Source organism: Camelina sativa, chromosome 6, assembly GCF_030686135.1.
Source record: "Camelina sativa cultivar CO46 ecotype springtype chromosome 6, ASM3068613v1".
Taxonomy (NCBI): Eukaryota; Viridiplantae; Streptophyta; class Magnoliopsida; order Brassicales; family Brassicaceae; genus Camelina; species Camelina sativa.
The window spans coordinates 27,945,156-27,960,401 of NC_141885.1; the positions used below are offsets into that span (position 1 = coordinate 27,945,156).

At 33.7% G+C, this 15,246-nt stretch overlaps 4 protein-coding genes across 4 annotated transcripts; 1 reads left to right on the plus strand and 3 right to left on the minus strand.

Annotated features, from left to right (window-relative positions):
* Nucleotides 1–531: 531 nt before the first annotated feature.
* LOC104793613 (uncharacterized) lies at nt 532–3,775 on the plus strand. The gene is made up of 5 exons (XM_010520009.3): nt 532–1,104; nt 1,300–3,001; nt 3,084–3,144; nt 3,235–3,458; nt 3,545–3,775. The coding sequence occupies exons 1-5, from the start codon at nt 987–989 to the stop codon at nt 3,597–3,599; spliced, it is 2,160 nt and encodes a 719-aa protein (XP_010518311.1). The 5' UTR covers nt 532–986; the 3' UTR covers nt 3,600–3,775.
* Nucleotides 3,747–4,516, minus strand: SDH8 (succinate dehydrogenase subunit). The gene is made up of 2 exons (XM_019226881.2): nt 4,329–4,516; nt 3,747–3,960 (listed from the first exon to the last, which is right to left on the minus strand). Exons 1-2 carry the CDS (start codon nt 4,422–4,424, stop codon nt 3,916–3,918), a joined length of 141 nt encoding a protein of 46 aa, XP_019082426.1. The 5' UTR covers nt 4,425–4,516; the 3' UTR covers nt 3,747–3,915.
* A 397-nt stretch (nt 4,517–4,913) lies between these two features.
* WRKY46 (WRKY DNA-binding protein 46) lies at nt 4,914–6,358 on the minus strand. The gene is made up of 3 exons (XM_010520010.2): nt 5,957–6,358; nt 5,730–5,861; nt 4,914–5,623 (listed from the first exon to the last, which is right to left on the minus strand). Exons 1-3 carry the CDS (start codon nt 6,202–6,204, stop codon nt 5,113–5,115), a joined length of 891 nt encoding a protein of 296 aa, XP_010518312.1. The 5' UTR covers nt 6,205–6,358; the 3' UTR covers nt 4,914–5,112.
* Nucleotides 6,359–10,768: 4,410 nt separating this feature from the next.
* LOC104793616 (transcription factor CPC) lies at nt 10,769–12,341 on the minus strand. Its single transcript, XM_010520011.3, has 3 exons — nt 11,808–12,341; nt 11,626–11,713; nt 10,769–11,050 (listed from the first exon to the last, which is right to left on the minus strand). Exons 1-3 carry the CDS (start codon nt 11,884–11,886, stop codon nt 10,933–10,935), a joined length of 285 nt encoding a protein of 94 aa, XP_010518313.1. The 5' UTR covers nt 11,887–12,341; the 3' UTR covers nt 10,769–10,932.
* Nucleotides 12,342–15,246: the final 2,905 nt, after the last annotated feature.

Consider the following 15,246-nt stretch of genomic DNA (forward strand, 5'->3'; position numbering starts at 1 on the left):
GAAACTCAGATAGTACCTATAGAAAAGAGATTATCGGAATATAATTAAATTCTGATAATGTTTTTTGTTAAGATCAAAATATATAAAAGTTATTTTATAGTCCTATGATAAAATTAAAATTAATTCTGCATTCCCTAAATATAAATGATTTATTAATAATACAACTATTAAAAAATCATTTATTAAAAAAATACAACTATTATTGATTTATTCCAACTACATTTATTAATCGTTTAAGTTGTATTTTTTTTAATAAATGATTTTGGTTGGTATTTATTTACTTTTTCTGCCTAGTAAAAAATAAATAAACACCAGATATGAATTTTTTAACGTTACAAAGAGAGTGAGCAAAAAGAAATACATATGTTCCGAGTGGGCTTAAGGTTACTCCCTAAGAGGCCCATATTTAGGGTCCAATCCCTAGTACAAAGCAGAAACCTTATTGAGTGGGAAGTGCGTGAAAACATAAAAGCTACTCTATTTGCTTTTACCTTTGTATAAAGTAATTACTAGTGTAGCCTTCGGTTCAACGACCATCTTCTAATTTTTGTTTGTTGCTTTGTTTCTTTCTCGAATGAAAAATTGGAATAAGCTTGATTCGTTTCCCTCGTTCAGTCTTTTGAAAAATCTTCGTATCTTAATTTTTGACAATAAAGTCCTCAAAGTTTCAAACTACTTACAAACAAAAATAGCATAGCAGCTTTAGCTTAGAAATTCAAAATCAGTATAACTATATATAAAAAACTAAATGAGAAATAGACAACTAACCACTTTTCTACCACACTATCATCAATTTAATGTTTCTCTCTCTCCCTATTATCGTTTGGTTTCAAGAATGAAGAAGGCTAGGAGACTTCTTCATCTCTTTAGAGACTTGACAGCAATAACAAGTCTTCTTAGTTTATCTTCTTGATTGTTGAGTATATTTCTTGTAAAAGCTGAGTGACAATTTTGTTTCTGTGTGTTTGTTTAAATTTCTTTTGGTGATGGCCGAGTCGACGATCCAACTAAGGCTGGTTCGCTGTCCCAAGTGCAAGAATCTCTTACCAGAGCCTAAAGATTGCTCCTTTTTTCAGTGTGGTGGTTGTGGAACCGTTCTCTGCGGTTAGTTTCCATTTTCATCTTCTCTTTAGCTGAACTTTGTTCAACTACGAAAGCATAAATTTCGAGATTAGTTCTTGTTTTTGATTGTTTCAACCACTCTTTTTAAGTATGTTATGTCGACGATTAGGTAAAAAAGGATAAAACAATTCTGACCCAACAGTGTTTTTGTTTGTTTGTTTTGTTCTGTATGTAAAGCCAAAAACAAGGACCGTGAAGCAGATTTAGTGTCGGTTGAGTCCGTGGATAATAACACAGCCAAAGAAACCGAAGTTAACTCTGGTTTAAGTGATGATGAAAAATCTGATTCAGATGCTTCATTAAGACACCAACATAATGGTCCAACAGAGACTTGGGATGTTCACAGTGTTCCTAGTTCGAAACTGACTGTTGTTAATTCTGATGATAACGATTCTCAACCGGGTTCGGCTCAGTTTAGGCGAAGAGCAACAAAGAGATGCGATTACGAAGGTTTCAGATTCTCCACTTGTAACTATTTTACAGATCCTCTGTCTAGTGATGAAGCAATTGATCAAGACAGAGCTGGACTGGTGAGAAAATTGGATAAGCTAAAAGAACAGCTTCTTCAACCTGAAGAGCAGCAGCTCTCGAGTTCGTCTTCAAGATTCAAAAAGGCTCCATTGCGGTTTCTCAGTTCTGGGAAACATGTTGCAAGTTCTTCATATTACCATCATTATCCAGAACCTGAACCTCCATGTCTTTACAGCAATAATCCTGATGTTTCTCTGCGTGGTCCGACGCATAATCAGTCTCATGTTCCAGTTTATGGAGACCCTCTTGGGATCCAGATGCGTGAAAGAACTCTGAAGCCATCTCATCTGCACAACTCAAGACAGTATATTGCCAATATTAATGGTCATGATTTGTTTGATACACATCCTCGAAATGGGATGTTACATCAATCAACTTGCTCGTGTTCCCACTGCTATGATCCATATCATAGAGCTTCAGGCTCAGTGTTTCCTCCCTCAGGATTGCCTGATGCTCTGCCTAATGCTGGTTTTTACCCTCATGAGAGAAGTTTTGGTTTTGATACTTCATTGCATAGTCCGAGAACCTTTGTTCCGCATCCTCCTGGTTCTCAATCTCCTGGTCCACAGCTCCATGGAAGATGCCACAGTGGATATGGGGATGCGCGAATGAATGCTGTTACTCGTGTTCGTTCCCGTAAAGCAGTCTCATCTTCAAGTGGTACTCGCCTAATCCACCCTGTGGCTGGTGGTGCACCATTTATAAACTGTAAAAACTGCTTCAAACTTCTGAAATTGCCAGAGAAAACAGATTCTGCGACGAGAAAGCAACAGAGAATTCGGTGCGGAGCCTGCTCTTGTGTAATAAATTATTCCTTTGTTGATAAGAAACTCGTTCTCTCTACGGATCCTGCTTCAGCAAAAAAAGCAGAAACTCATAGTAGGCTGAGTTGGGTAACTTCTGCTAACTTCTCTTCTGATGACTATGATAATATTGCTTACGAATTCCATGCAATGGATAGAGGACTAACCGACGTATCAACTGGTCTGACTTTGAATTCTGACAAAGCTCAAGAAATGCAGACTGCGGATTCTACTTCTCCTAGTGTGTCTGAAGACGAGCTAAGTTCAGACAGTTCAACAGAGAAAGTTATTTCTGAGATGGACGTTAATGATTACTCTCACAACAATGAAGTGTCTCAAGATTCTGCCAATGACTATACAGATGATCAAGGAAGAGCCAAGAAGGGTGGATTTGCGAGTATTGTGAAGAATAGCTTCAAGGATCTGAAGAAGTCTATACAGAACGAAGGTAGAAGTGATGTCTCAGTAAATGGGCATCCAGTAGCTGAACGTCTGGTGAAGATGGCAGAGAAGCAGGCTGGACCAATCAGGCCAGGAAACTACTGGTACATGAGGTCCTTCAATCTCTTTAATTTTTCTCACCTACTAGGTCTGATGGTTATCCCCTGTCCTGTTGCATGGTACCAGGTACGACTACAGAGCTGGATTCTGGGGAATAATGGGAAGTCACTGTCTTGGAATATTACCGGTAAACATCAAAAAAGGAATTGTATTCTTCAGTCTCTCTTATGTTCTTCAGAATGTGTAATAAAACTGGCGAGTAACACCTTTCTTACAGCCTTTCATTGAAGAGCTCAATTACCCAATGCCAGAGAATTGCGCTGGCGGAACCACAGGAGTCTTTGTGAACGGAAGAGAGCTTCACCAGAAAGACCTGCGCTTGCTCACTGCCAGAGGTCTCCCACGCGACAGAGATCGATCCTACACTGTTTACATCTCAGGTAGAGTGATAGACGAAGATACCGGTGAAGAGCTAGATAATCTTGGCAAACTTGCCCCAACGTAAGCTTCCCCACAAAGCCTATACCATTTCTCTTTATCCTTACCATTCTAATTCATGTATCTGACTTTGATGCTAACATGGTCAGGGTGGATAAGCTAAAGCGTGGGTTCGGGATGAGAGTTCCAAGGAGAGCTGCATGAAGCAATTCCAAGAAATGTTCATGAAACTCCCGTTGTGTTGTTGTACTTGTATCTCTGAACATCCGTGTTTGATTATACTAACACATTCTAAGCTAAACTTTGTTCTAAACTCCTACAGAGACTTATAATCAATGTAAAGAATGAGCATGAGGAAAATGAAATATCATTATTGGCAACAAGAATCTAAAACACCAAAAAGATGAGTGTATTCGAAAGCTTCCAAAATCATTATTGAGCCTTACTACAAGAACTAAGCGTTTCAAATCACATGATTAACACACCACATTTTTCTGTAGCATCTTCACATTTTGTCTTCTCACTTGTTTGTTGAAACATTCTTCTTTTGCTCCCCTTTTGTTACCTGATCATCAAAACTCCATAAGTCAAGACTCCAAAACTCGAATTTTGGATCAAAAATACCAGAAAAAAACTAGAATTTTGGTTTTTATGTAATGAATATCATAGATACGGATCAAAGTCGAAAACTTTATAGCGTTGCAATTTGATTTCTGAATTCAATCCAAATAAAGGCAATCCTGATCATTCAATTGAACCTATGAAAAACAGAGTATTTTCAATTATAGGATGATCCTCTCACGGCTCAAGGTTCGAAAAAGGACCAATCACTAACTCATCAAGAGTATTTGCGAATCCGAATAAGATCAAAGGAGGGAAAAAACCAGCAAATCTAGATCTAACGACCAAACAAGAGATAGAGAAGGAGAATACGTTTTGCAAGACGAATCCGACAGCGACGGCGGCAATTACGGCTCCTCCGAGGATAACCGGTGGACCGGACAGCAAACTCCACTTGCGGTAAATCATCCCTTTCTCCTTCGTCTTCGTCTTCTTCTTCTTCGGAACTTTTTCGTTTTGGTCTTCTCCGACTATATCAATCCCTTTCTTTGATGAAATCGACGACACAAGTCTCTATTCGAGATTGGGCTCGTTACTCTTAGATATCAATTGGGCTCAAGGCCCATACTAATATTATTGATTTGAAACCTCGGATTAATTTAGTTGTGGTGATTTAAAATTAACTTCGTTGAATGGAAGGAATCATTAGTTTCTACTGTTTCAAATTCACTCTTTTTTTTTTTCTTTTTTTTTTTCCGATTCAAACAGTATATTTTGACAGATAGGGAAAAAATTATACTTTTGAAAATGTTCATCCAAATAATTGCATCTTTATAAGTTTACAAAGCACTTTCATAATTCAATCACTCAAATGTCTTTCTAACAAAAAGAATTAACAACTTAAACATTTTGTTCACAAAAAGAAAAGAAAAAACAACTTAAATTATCAAATAAACCTTAATACAATCATTTCTTCATTAATTGTCATAAAGTACAATCCAACTTCATAGAGAAATTCATAAACCCTGCTGAAAAAAGAAAAGGGCCAAACTCATGTAAAAATCCTAAACTATACTATACTATAAACCTGAAATTAAACCCACCATCTATATATAATTACTGCCATCATTGAAGCGACAATTACATTGACCAATCATCAAAGGGCAGACCACAACCAATCCTGATCGATAATATTGTCCAACGATGAGAAATACGAATCTGCAGTTTCAGAATTCTCAAGAGAAGCAGGTGCAGTTACAATCTCGCTTGTGATTCCAGATCCTGATGTCGCAGGAGAAAGCTCTCCCAAGAAAAGGTTACTTTTCCACTGGCCATTCTCATTAAACTCATGGTTAGGGAAAGAAAACGTTCTGAAAATGTTCTTCTTGTTCTCCAGATCTTCAAGATTTATCATCACTTCTTCGGATTTCTTCGGTTTGATTTCTTCAGATCGCTCAGTGACATTCACTCTGTTTCTTTCTTCTTCGAACATTGAAACAGAGAAGTTCATGGTCGTCGTTGTCGCTTTCGGGGATGCCATGTTGTTGTTACAAGTATGGTTTCCGAGATACTTCACTTCGTAAACCGAAGGATCTGTGTCTGATTTCTGAACTTGCTTCACTGCTACACAGTTTTGTGTGAATCGATGCGTGCATCTGTAATATGCTCTGTAAATAAACAGAGAGACATAGAGTTTAGCATATTCCCCAAAAAAGAAAGAAAAAATCAAAACTTTTGAAATTCCCAAATAGAAGAATAAGAATCGATGGTTACCTAGGGTTTTTGGATCCATGAATCTCTTTTTGTCCATATTTTCTCCAGCAATGACCATCTTCAATTGAACCATTGTCTTGTCCTGTTGCAACAAAAACCTTAACTTTCTCAGTCTTCTTCTCCGATGTTTTCCTGCAAAAAGAAAAAGAAAAACAGAGGAATCAGAGACATGTAAAAAAAAATCCCTTGGAACTGAAACAGAGACAGAGAAAGAATCAATCTTATACCTCTTTTTGAACATGATTTTAGAATCCTTGTCATCATCGATCTCAGGGCTTCTTCGTTTAAGGGTGTTCTTGTCTTCGTTGAGGCTCAACATGAAAATAGCATTCTGGTAAATACGGAGGATCTCAGAGATCAAGGTTTTGTTTGAATCAGCAGAAGAAGAAGTGTGTTTGAGATTGCTCATCAGTTGATTCGCAAGATCTTTGCCTAGTTCCAGTTCACTTATCACAAGTTTCTCTTCCATCATCATCTCTGCATTCACTCACTTACAAAAGAATTTAGAATCTTTTTTTAGAAATTCTCTGTTTTCTTTCTTTTTCTTGAGTGAGGTTGGTTTGTGAGTTTCGTGTGTTAGTGTCTGGGGTCTATTTATATACATGGACGAGATGAGATTCTGTGATTGTACTATGCCCTTGTGCTGCTTAGTGCTTAGTCAATAAGTTCATTTATTTTTATTTTTATTTATTATTTTTTTGGTTTTTGTAAAGCTTAACCAAGAAGAAGTTGTGTGGAAAAGAGAAGGATCTTGGATAGAAATTGTCGTTTGCTCCAAAAAAAAAAAATATATATATATATATATATATTGTCAAAAGGTAGGAGACTATTATTTTCACTAGATTATATATTTATATATTGTGCTAAATTTGTCTTAATAATAAATTAATAATGTTGGAATGAGTCTGGTGGGTTACTACTCGTTTCGGTTAACACAAGAAAATATATACAGTAGTTGCTAATTCAATACCTTTATTAGGCTATATATATTACTATAATCATTTATCTTTTTATTGTCGATCTACAAATTAGACCGACTAATGATCATATATCAACTACTTATCTATTAAGCGTCAACTATATCACCCCAATCACAATAGAAGACCCCAAATCTGGTGAGTCTCACTCATCCGGTTTAGCTAACATATCTTATTTTATCTATAGAATTATTCAAGACGACGAGTGAACCAATAAACTAAATGCTTGAAAGACCTCCCCTGCCAGCGTTATTAGATCCGGGTTGAATGTCTTTTGTTCCGCTGACGTGAAGACCCGTACGTGATCTCATTCCAATTATTGCGTCACTTCTAATATTACATTCTTTTTTAAAAAAATATTAGCTAAATTACACGCTTTTATTTATGATACAAACAAATAACTATTTAAATTTACAAACATATAGTTCATTTTGTCAAGAAAAAAAAACATATACTTCATTTATTGCATATACTTGCATGTACTCTTTAGCTATTCGATTCACATATATATTTCCAACCATTTCATATAGGTTTTTGATTATATAGTTCGTTATATATCTATGGGTTCAAAGATCGAAGTTATAGTGCCCCTAAAAGCTAAAATCAAGAATCTATGGATCAGATCAAACCATGCAGGTGTAGTTTTGAGAAAATAGATCAATGTGTCTTTTTCATTCACACAATTGACAGTGACGTGTTTATCATTATTAATACGATTAAATTCGAAACCACGATGATTTATCATCTTGTGGCATTCACCATCGTATTTGAATATTTAGAATCAAACAAAAGGATACAACACATACGGAAAGAAAAAGAAAAAAAAAACAGGTAAAACAAAAAATATGAATCACCAAAAATACAATCTATTGATTCGGAATTTATTAATGATATGTTATAGTACCAAAAAAAAGATAGATGAATTTTTAAAAAATCTCGAGACTGATAAGCTGAAAATTTACGCTTACAATTGTCCATTTTGTCTTTTCGTTAAAATTTTACAATTGTCCATGTTATATGGCAGAACATATATCAGTAATGTCGCATGACACTTTTTATTTATTTATTTTTAAAATTTAAATTTTGCTCAAAGAACAAAGAAATTTGTGTGAATCTAGATGAAACCTAACCTTATGCATTTGCCATATTCATCGTGCTGAATTCGTCAGTTTAATATTTGTGGACAGTAGATAATATTGATAATATCCACATTGTATGTATCCTATGTTCCTCAGTTATAGAGACTTTGTAGCTTTCTGAGTCCAAACTAATTTTTTGGAAGTAAGTGTCTAGAGGCGGCTGCTTGAACTTAATTAATTTACTCAATAGAAAATATAAGTTTAATATTTTTCGTAACTGAATGTTTATTCTACGACGCGTCTACTGCTAGTTTAACGCGTCTGGTCAAAAGAATAGTTTATGACTAACTAAAAATTAAGTAAAATGGCCGAGTGGCATATGCACATGGCCTCTTAATTTTCGCGGAAAAATAATCACTGTAATCACAATTGTCAAATAATTAGTCATGTATGCATATGGACTATATGATTTGTTCAAAAAAAAAAAAAAAAAAGAAGCATATGGACTATATGAATATGTGGTGCCTCCTTTAAGGTTAATCACTTAACCGTAATCTGGGTTGTTCTTTCTAAACTGATATGACTGATTAGAAATATACAGATTTGTAAGTATCGCAAGTTCGCAACCATCCATAATAAATCAATAAGAAAACCAAAAACGTTCCCATGTGTGTTTCTCTCCCAATTATTTCGGAACATGATTGTGGATGTAATGTAAACGTTTTGAGTAAATCAATGTAACTTATCACTACTGCTGAAACCCCAAAAGAATATATCACCTACAATCTGATAGAGATTATAGAAAACACACATATATGTACCAGTACCAGATTTTATAAGTTATACATGTTACGGTCAAAGACAAACAACAAACATATGATCGAAATATGCTATAATGGTTCATTTAGCTGCATGAATTTTTTGAATCGATATTTGACATAATTATATGTTACTCAAATATTCGATATACATAAGTAATATTCGTGATGGTGTTTGGGAAAGGAAACTTCCAAATACGATTTCCTTATCGACGGGAACGATAAAAACGACTACCACTAAAACAATTCAGAATAGACCATACATGTATCTACCGAAATACAATTCAGAATAGACCATACATGTATCTACCGAAATATAGCCACACTGATCATCAGATATTACTATTTGTACAAAAAAAAAATGAATATTAAGGTAATTATAGATTTTTTGGGGGTAATTTCCATGAAAGGTCTTTGGGTGCGTGTTGAACGCCCTTTGGAGTTTGGAGACCCACACACACATGTCACGTCTTTATGCCGATCAAACATTATTTTTATTTTTTATTTTTTTGTTAGCAAAATAACAAATTATATACCCAATTTCTCTTAAGTCCATCATATTTTCATTTTAACACAATGAAAACAAACGTAGGTTTTATAACATCAACATCTTAATAAAAATTAGTTAAGGGTATTGACTAATTCACATCTACATAAATATTTTTTGTTGTTGGCTCGGAATTCACATTTGTATTTTAATCTGTTGAAATTTATAGTTTTGATTGATAATGTCTAGAACCCCATAGAAGAGACAAGAATACTATTATTTAGTCTATTTGTCAAACAGATTTGGTTGGATACTGAAATGATGACATTAGGACCAAGTAGCATAAGAGAGTTTAGATTTATTTGAAAAATTGAAAATATAATAGGAGTAGTTGCTTAAACATTATACAGTGCTCAATTACTTCGGTTTTCTTTTTTTTCCTTCATGATTGGTAAATAAATGACTATAATTATTGAGAAGCAAAACTTCACTTTCATAATTGATAAAGAGAACATCAAATTATCAGAAAATGTGTCTACCAGTAGCCAGTAGGTGTTAAAGGTTACATAAATTAGTAAACTGGAATTTTACGAAACTCAAATTCGTTGAATACCTTACGACGTGAAAGAAAGCTAGATTTAGTTCACATATATATATATATAACACTTAGTGCACTAATGAATAATAATAATAATAATAATACGAAGAAGATGAAGAAGAAGAGTAAGAAGAATATCAATATTGATGTCTGCCAATTTGAAAAATAATCTAAGTGTTATTAGTCACGCCAAGTGTGAACACAGAAAGTCCTGTAATTGTAAAGATGGATAAGCACGTGGGAAAACATCTTAACACTTTCATTGTATTTGTCTTTTTACATAAAGCTCTCGAGTTTTTCAGAAAGACAAAAAAAAAAAAAATCTTTGCCACATAATTATATATTGATTTACATCGGGGAAAAGAAAATGAAAGAAACAGTGAGGGATCCATCAGAGAATATGGGAACATAAATCGTAAATTACCACGAATTCTTTGACCATTTTGTTTCTTTCTATTAATTATCGACTGTAACATAAGTTGCATTATGACATACAAGTTGTAAATTTTAAGAGCAGTTGCATTATGCTACACAACAACACGATCGTTATGAATCAAACATCTAAACATGCAATTTGTCTACTGTTGTGAAAACCCCGTGTCACCTTACGTTGACCGTGAGTGAATAATTTCATCTCGCAGTCTTAAACTGAATAATTGGGCTTTCTAGTTTTCATTTGGACCCCATAGTAACGAGTATACTCCTTGGGCCATAATTTAAGCCATTTCCAAAACAAAACAAAAAAAAACAAAATTCGGCCGCAAGGATGAGAGATAACCATCTTTTTTTTTAAGGCTGGTTCACTGAAATATTTTCTAATTCATATGTATATTAAAAAATTAATTATTAAGAGACGACCTATTTTTTCTGAAAATCAAATCTGGACCGTCAAAATAGTAACCTTTTTTTTTTTTTTTTCGTTCAATGGCTAGAGAATTCTGGATTGCTGTCAAAAAAAAAAAAAAAAAATTCTGTAATTCAATATTATTTAGGGTTGATTTGAGAAATACGTAAAGAGTAGAGAAAATTGTTGGTTTAGTATCACAAATGCGATGATTTGTAGAGATGGATGATAAGAAATTTGAGTCCTAAGCAAATTATATTTATATTGATAATTATACATTCCAAAATAGTAATAATCAAGGACAGGTACATTTCCTTTTTTTTCTTGTCTTGTGAATTAAAAAAAAGGAGTGGAAAACTTTTTAAAAAAAATTATACTATTAGAAGAAGAAGAAAAAAAATCATTTCCTAAAAAACTCTCTACGTCTGTTGGCGAAAACGACGCCGTGCTTCATAAGCCAATATCTTTCTATCTCCTCCGGCGTCCGCCCCGGGATCCTTCCGGCAATCAACTCCCACCTACATATGCCACGTAGGATAAACTAACAGTCAGTTTTCAAGAAAACTACAATAATACCCTTTATTCCAATAATAACCGGATAAATTTTCCTTTATTCGATTAAATTTGTATAGGAACCGAACCACAAAATCGTACTACCAATCAAACAGGTTTCAAAAATTTATTTTGTTTCATACAAACATACTGTAATCAAAATTGGCCGAAACAACGAAAATCAAAATTGAGAGTTCTATAAACTAAAAAGTTGAAATGAAAAGCCGAACCAAAAAATCATGTTAAACACAGTCATTGACAGCTCGGTTAGGTTAGGCCCAAATAATTTAATAGGAAAAAAACAAAATAAATATAAAGAAACGACCGACTAATAATAGGTAATGACTACTAAAACATAAACCAAAAAGTCTTTCAACTAAATAATAGCATATTGTTAATTTATATCAATAACATTAAAACAAATTTAAATCAAAATTAAAGCAGATTAGAAAAGAAAAAAAAAAAAAAAGAGTTGTAAGTTGTAACACCCAAAAAGAAAAATATGTTACAATCAGATGGATCGAGAGAAAGAGTATCTAACCTGTCGCCAACGAGTTTGTACATACGAGAAATGAGATCTTCTTCTTCGTCGGACATCTTCACAGCTTCCCATTCGATGCTACTCACCTCTGTGAACAAAAAAAAAAACAATATATAAGATCGATCAGAAACTCAAAACCGGAACAAGAGACACAGAGAGAGAGAAAGAGAAAATTATCAGACCTTCGGAACAAGAAGCCTTGGCTTTACTCTGGCTCCGTCGGCGTTTATCCATTCTTTCCGTCTTCTCTGAACGAAACATGAGCTAATTCCGTCGTCGTAAATACGAGAGACACAGAGAGAGAGAGAGAATAAATCTCGAGAAACTTGTTTTGGAGTAATAGATAAGCGCTTTGTTTTCTTGGAAAGGAAGAGAGTGAGAAAGAGAGAGGGGAGGGGACTAGGGAGGGGCTCGAAAAGGTAAAGAATATCAAACTGATTATTATATAACTGCGCGTGTCTGATTAATTCCTTGAATAATTAAATTTATTAATATTATCATCCACCCTTATTTTATACTACCATACTGATTATAATAACACTAATAATTTAGTTCGATAGGAGAGAAGAAAACGAATCTGTAGACTGTAGCTCACTGTGTATCTGTGTGTGTTGTTGTTGTTGCTCCAACGGCCTGGTTCATTACAAGAGAAGAACGACAGATACAACCATAACTACTTCTCTATTATTTATTTCGTTTTTATACAAATAACCTTTGACTTGCGGTTGTACATTTCCTCGTTTATAAAGAGAGAGACACACAGTTGGGGAGAGAACTAATAAGGAGCCTCTTCTCCTCTCTGGCTTTGACTTTTGAAAATACCATAATTCCCTTATATATATTGTATTATTTTTGAATATAACAAGTCAATAATAACCCCTACACAAGTGATATTTGTTGCAAGCCAAAAAAAAAGAAAAAGAAAAGAGAGAGATAAAATTTCAGATATTGTTTTGAAAGTTTGATATAAGAGGGAAAGTTTGGTAGAAGGAGGACATACACCGAAATAAAAACAATATTATAATTAGATGAAAGTAGAAAAGAAGTAGAAATAGAAAGAGAGTTAAAAAAAGAAAAAAAGTAGAGTTAGTTCGAGAACATATCTCTATGTATCTTTCAGATATTCCTTTGGTCTGATAGTAATGTCGTGAAAAGTGGGCGCTAACACCCGTATGGTTGTTGTGCGTCTCATGGTCCGATGTGGTCCGTAAACGTACTTATTTTTCCTTCATTAACTAATTACAAATATCCTTTAATCGCATCTCGATACCGGCTTTTTGATTACTTATTTCAAGGTTTTATCTATTCACACTTATGGAATTTTAATACCCACATTTGTTGTATAACAAACAAAGCTTTGACTCAGAGAAAAGGCATGAATCAGACAAGTATCTAACAACAATTATTTATGACATGAGGTGGTTACAGCTATTAAATAAATAACTAGAAAAGACTTTGAAGAATAATACATGAGACTAGTTTGCTTGCCCTTTTTAATTTTTAAAAACTGTCTGTTTATTATGATTTGTAAGATCTGCCGTGCCAGAAGAAGAATACGTCTATAAGGCCATTTTCATTGGGGCAATTGGGTGTTCTAAGCCTTTTTAAAATAAAAAATATAGAGAAGAGTGAATGAAAAACATGTTGTTGGTTCTTGTAGAACTGATTTTGGGCCAGTTCTTGGGTGACGTGACAACTCGTGAATAGATACAATTTTTTGCAAAGGAGAAAACATTTATTTGTTTGGAGGAAGTTTTGTTGTTTTTTTTAATTTATATCTTTAATGTTTTGTTTGTTTCATAAAAATTTGGTATTGTATTTTGAATTTTAGTATAAGTTTTTTAAGTTTGCAATTTAAATGTTATTTTTAAAGTTTTTAAAATTGTAATATGTTTGTTTGTTTTTTATTTATTTATATCTTTAATGTTTTTTTGTTTCATAAAAATTTGGTATTGTATTTTGAATTTTAGTATAAATTTTTTAAGTTTGCAATTTAAATGTTATTTTTAAAAAAATTTAAAATTGTAATATGTTTTAGATTATTGTATTATTAAATATTATGATCTTAAACATGTTCCCCCAATAACCAACTCTTTAAACAAAATATCTAAACTAATGATTTTACATTATGTTAATAATATTTTTACTCTAAGAACAACCTAATCAGTTATCCCAATACAGATGTCCTAATAATCTAAAAGAATAAGATCATGATGAATAGCTGCTCTATGAAGATTATAGAGATAACTTGCAAAAGCGAAACAGTTTAAAACTTGTCAAAGCTTTGATGTCTATTGTCAATTCTAACAGTTAAGTTAAATGTTTGTTTGTCACACTTACATGTTAACTGGGTTTTCAGCCTTTTGTTAAAAAGTGTTCTCAAAGGTTACATGTCGGCCTAATAAAGCATGGGCCTTTTGATTGTTTTAAATTGCTCAACCTGAGCAGTAGAGCCCATACTAAAAAAGCCCATTCATGTATAAAGAGAGTACGTATACAACACGCACATCTAACCGTACGACGTCGTGGACTCAAATGCCTTTATCAATCAATCAAATCATTTATTAATTAATATAATTTGGTCGGTTTAACAAGTGTTTACGTGTTTATAAGCGTTAACAAGGAATTGGTTTTATGAAAAAAAGGAGATGATTTATGGAAAGTGTTTGACTTGTCCTACCGTTTTTTTTTTTTTTTTTGTGTTTGATAAAAGTCTCAAATTCCAAGGCGATAAATGGTCAAGCACCCTCCACGCTCGTCCTCTCTTTTGACGTCACGTGTCTATGACCGCGCTCGTCCGGAATTTGTCAGCATCTGTGCGCCACGCGGCGGTCAGTTTCCCCGGCGTTAAAGTTCTCCGGCTAATGACCACACGTGTCGTGTTCTCATTCGATAGTTACTTCAGGCAACAAAACCAACTTTTCGTGACGAGCTATTTTTTTTTTTTTTTACGTTATATTGCATTGGTGGGTCCGATGGGATTAATGGAACTAACGTATGGATGGATTATATATATAATTGGTGTGAAAATGAATGAATGTGTCTGTTTCATTAAAATTCATGCGTTTTTATTAAACAAGTCCAAGTCACACAGATGGGGTTGGTTCACGTGGTCTAGTGCGTGGTTCGTGAATCGTGACGGCTTCAGTTTTCTTACTAACAACAACATAAAGTACATTATTAGACTGAATTATTTAATTTTCATTATTGTATGTAAATGCCAAAAGCAATTAATACCAACTTGTTTTGATAATTACAATGTTACAAAATACAATGCCATCATCAGACTTCGAAAGTATATTGTACTATATTCATTTGAAACGCCCGTAACGTCTTTCTGAGGGGAAAAGAACACAACGTGTTAACTTTTCATTCGGGTGTTTATGTTGAAGTTTGAACACTATATAGTATAATATATAAAACAACTATAGAAACGACAATAGTAAAAACTAGTTTACATTCTAGTTAAAAATTATGTTGTCACTATATATGTAATTTTCAATTATTTTATACAATTAACAGGTCCTAAATAATTGCACGGACATGTCCTCATGTGAGCTAATTTTTAGTACGCCGGCTAAAAATTAGAGCTTATAGGACCTATAGTACTGTGGTGTAAGT

Excerpts from the sequence above, each read along its gene's own strand:
- WRKY46 (XM_010520010.2), bottom strand. The coding sequence starts at position 6,204 with ATGATGATGGAAGAGAAACTTGTGATAAGTGAACTGGAACTAGGCAAA. Across the intron at positions 5,862-5,956 it reads AAAATCATGTTCAAAAAGAG|GAAAACATCGGAGAAGAAGA; the intron begins GTATAAGATTGA and ends TTCTTTTTGCAG. Across the intron at positions 5,624-5,729 it reads CATGGATCCAAAAACCCTAG|AGCATATTACAGATGCACGC; the intron begins GTAACCATCGAT and ends GTTTATTTACAG.
- LOC104793616 (XM_010520011.3), bottom strand. The coding sequence starts at position 11,886 with ATGTTTCGTTCAGAGAAGACGGAAAGAATGGATAAACGCCGACGGAGC. Across the intron at positions 11,714-11,807 it reads CAAGGCTTCTTGTTCCGAAG|AGGTGAGTAGCATCGAATGG; the intron begins GTCTGATAATTT and ends TTTTGTTCACAG. Across the intron at positions 11,051-11,625 it reads TACAAACTCGTTGGCGACAG|GTGGGAGTTGATTGCCGGAA; the intron begins GTTAGATACTCT and ends TGGCATATGTAG.
- SDH8 (XM_019226881.2), bottom strand. The coding sequence starts at position 4,424 with ATGATTTACCGCAAGTGGAGTTTGCTGTCCGGTCCACCGGTTATCCTC. Across the intron at positions 3,961-4,328 it reads TCGGATTCGTCTTGCAAAAC|GTAACAAAAGGGGAGCAAAA; the intron begins GTATTCTCCTTC and ends TTTGATGATCAG.
- LOC104793613 (XM_010520009.3), top strand. The coding sequence starts at position 987 with ATGGCCGAGTCGACGATCCAACTAAGGCTGGTTCGCTGTCCCAAGTGC. Across the intron at positions 3,145-3,234 it reads ACTGTCTTGGAATATTACCG|CCTTTCATTGAAGAGCTCAA; the intron begins GTAAACATCAAA and ends CCTTTCTTACAG. Across the intron at positions 3,459-3,544 it reads CTTGGCAAACTTGCCCCAAC|GGTGGATAAGCTAAAGCGTG; the intron begins GTAAGCTTCCCC and ends TAACATGGTCAG.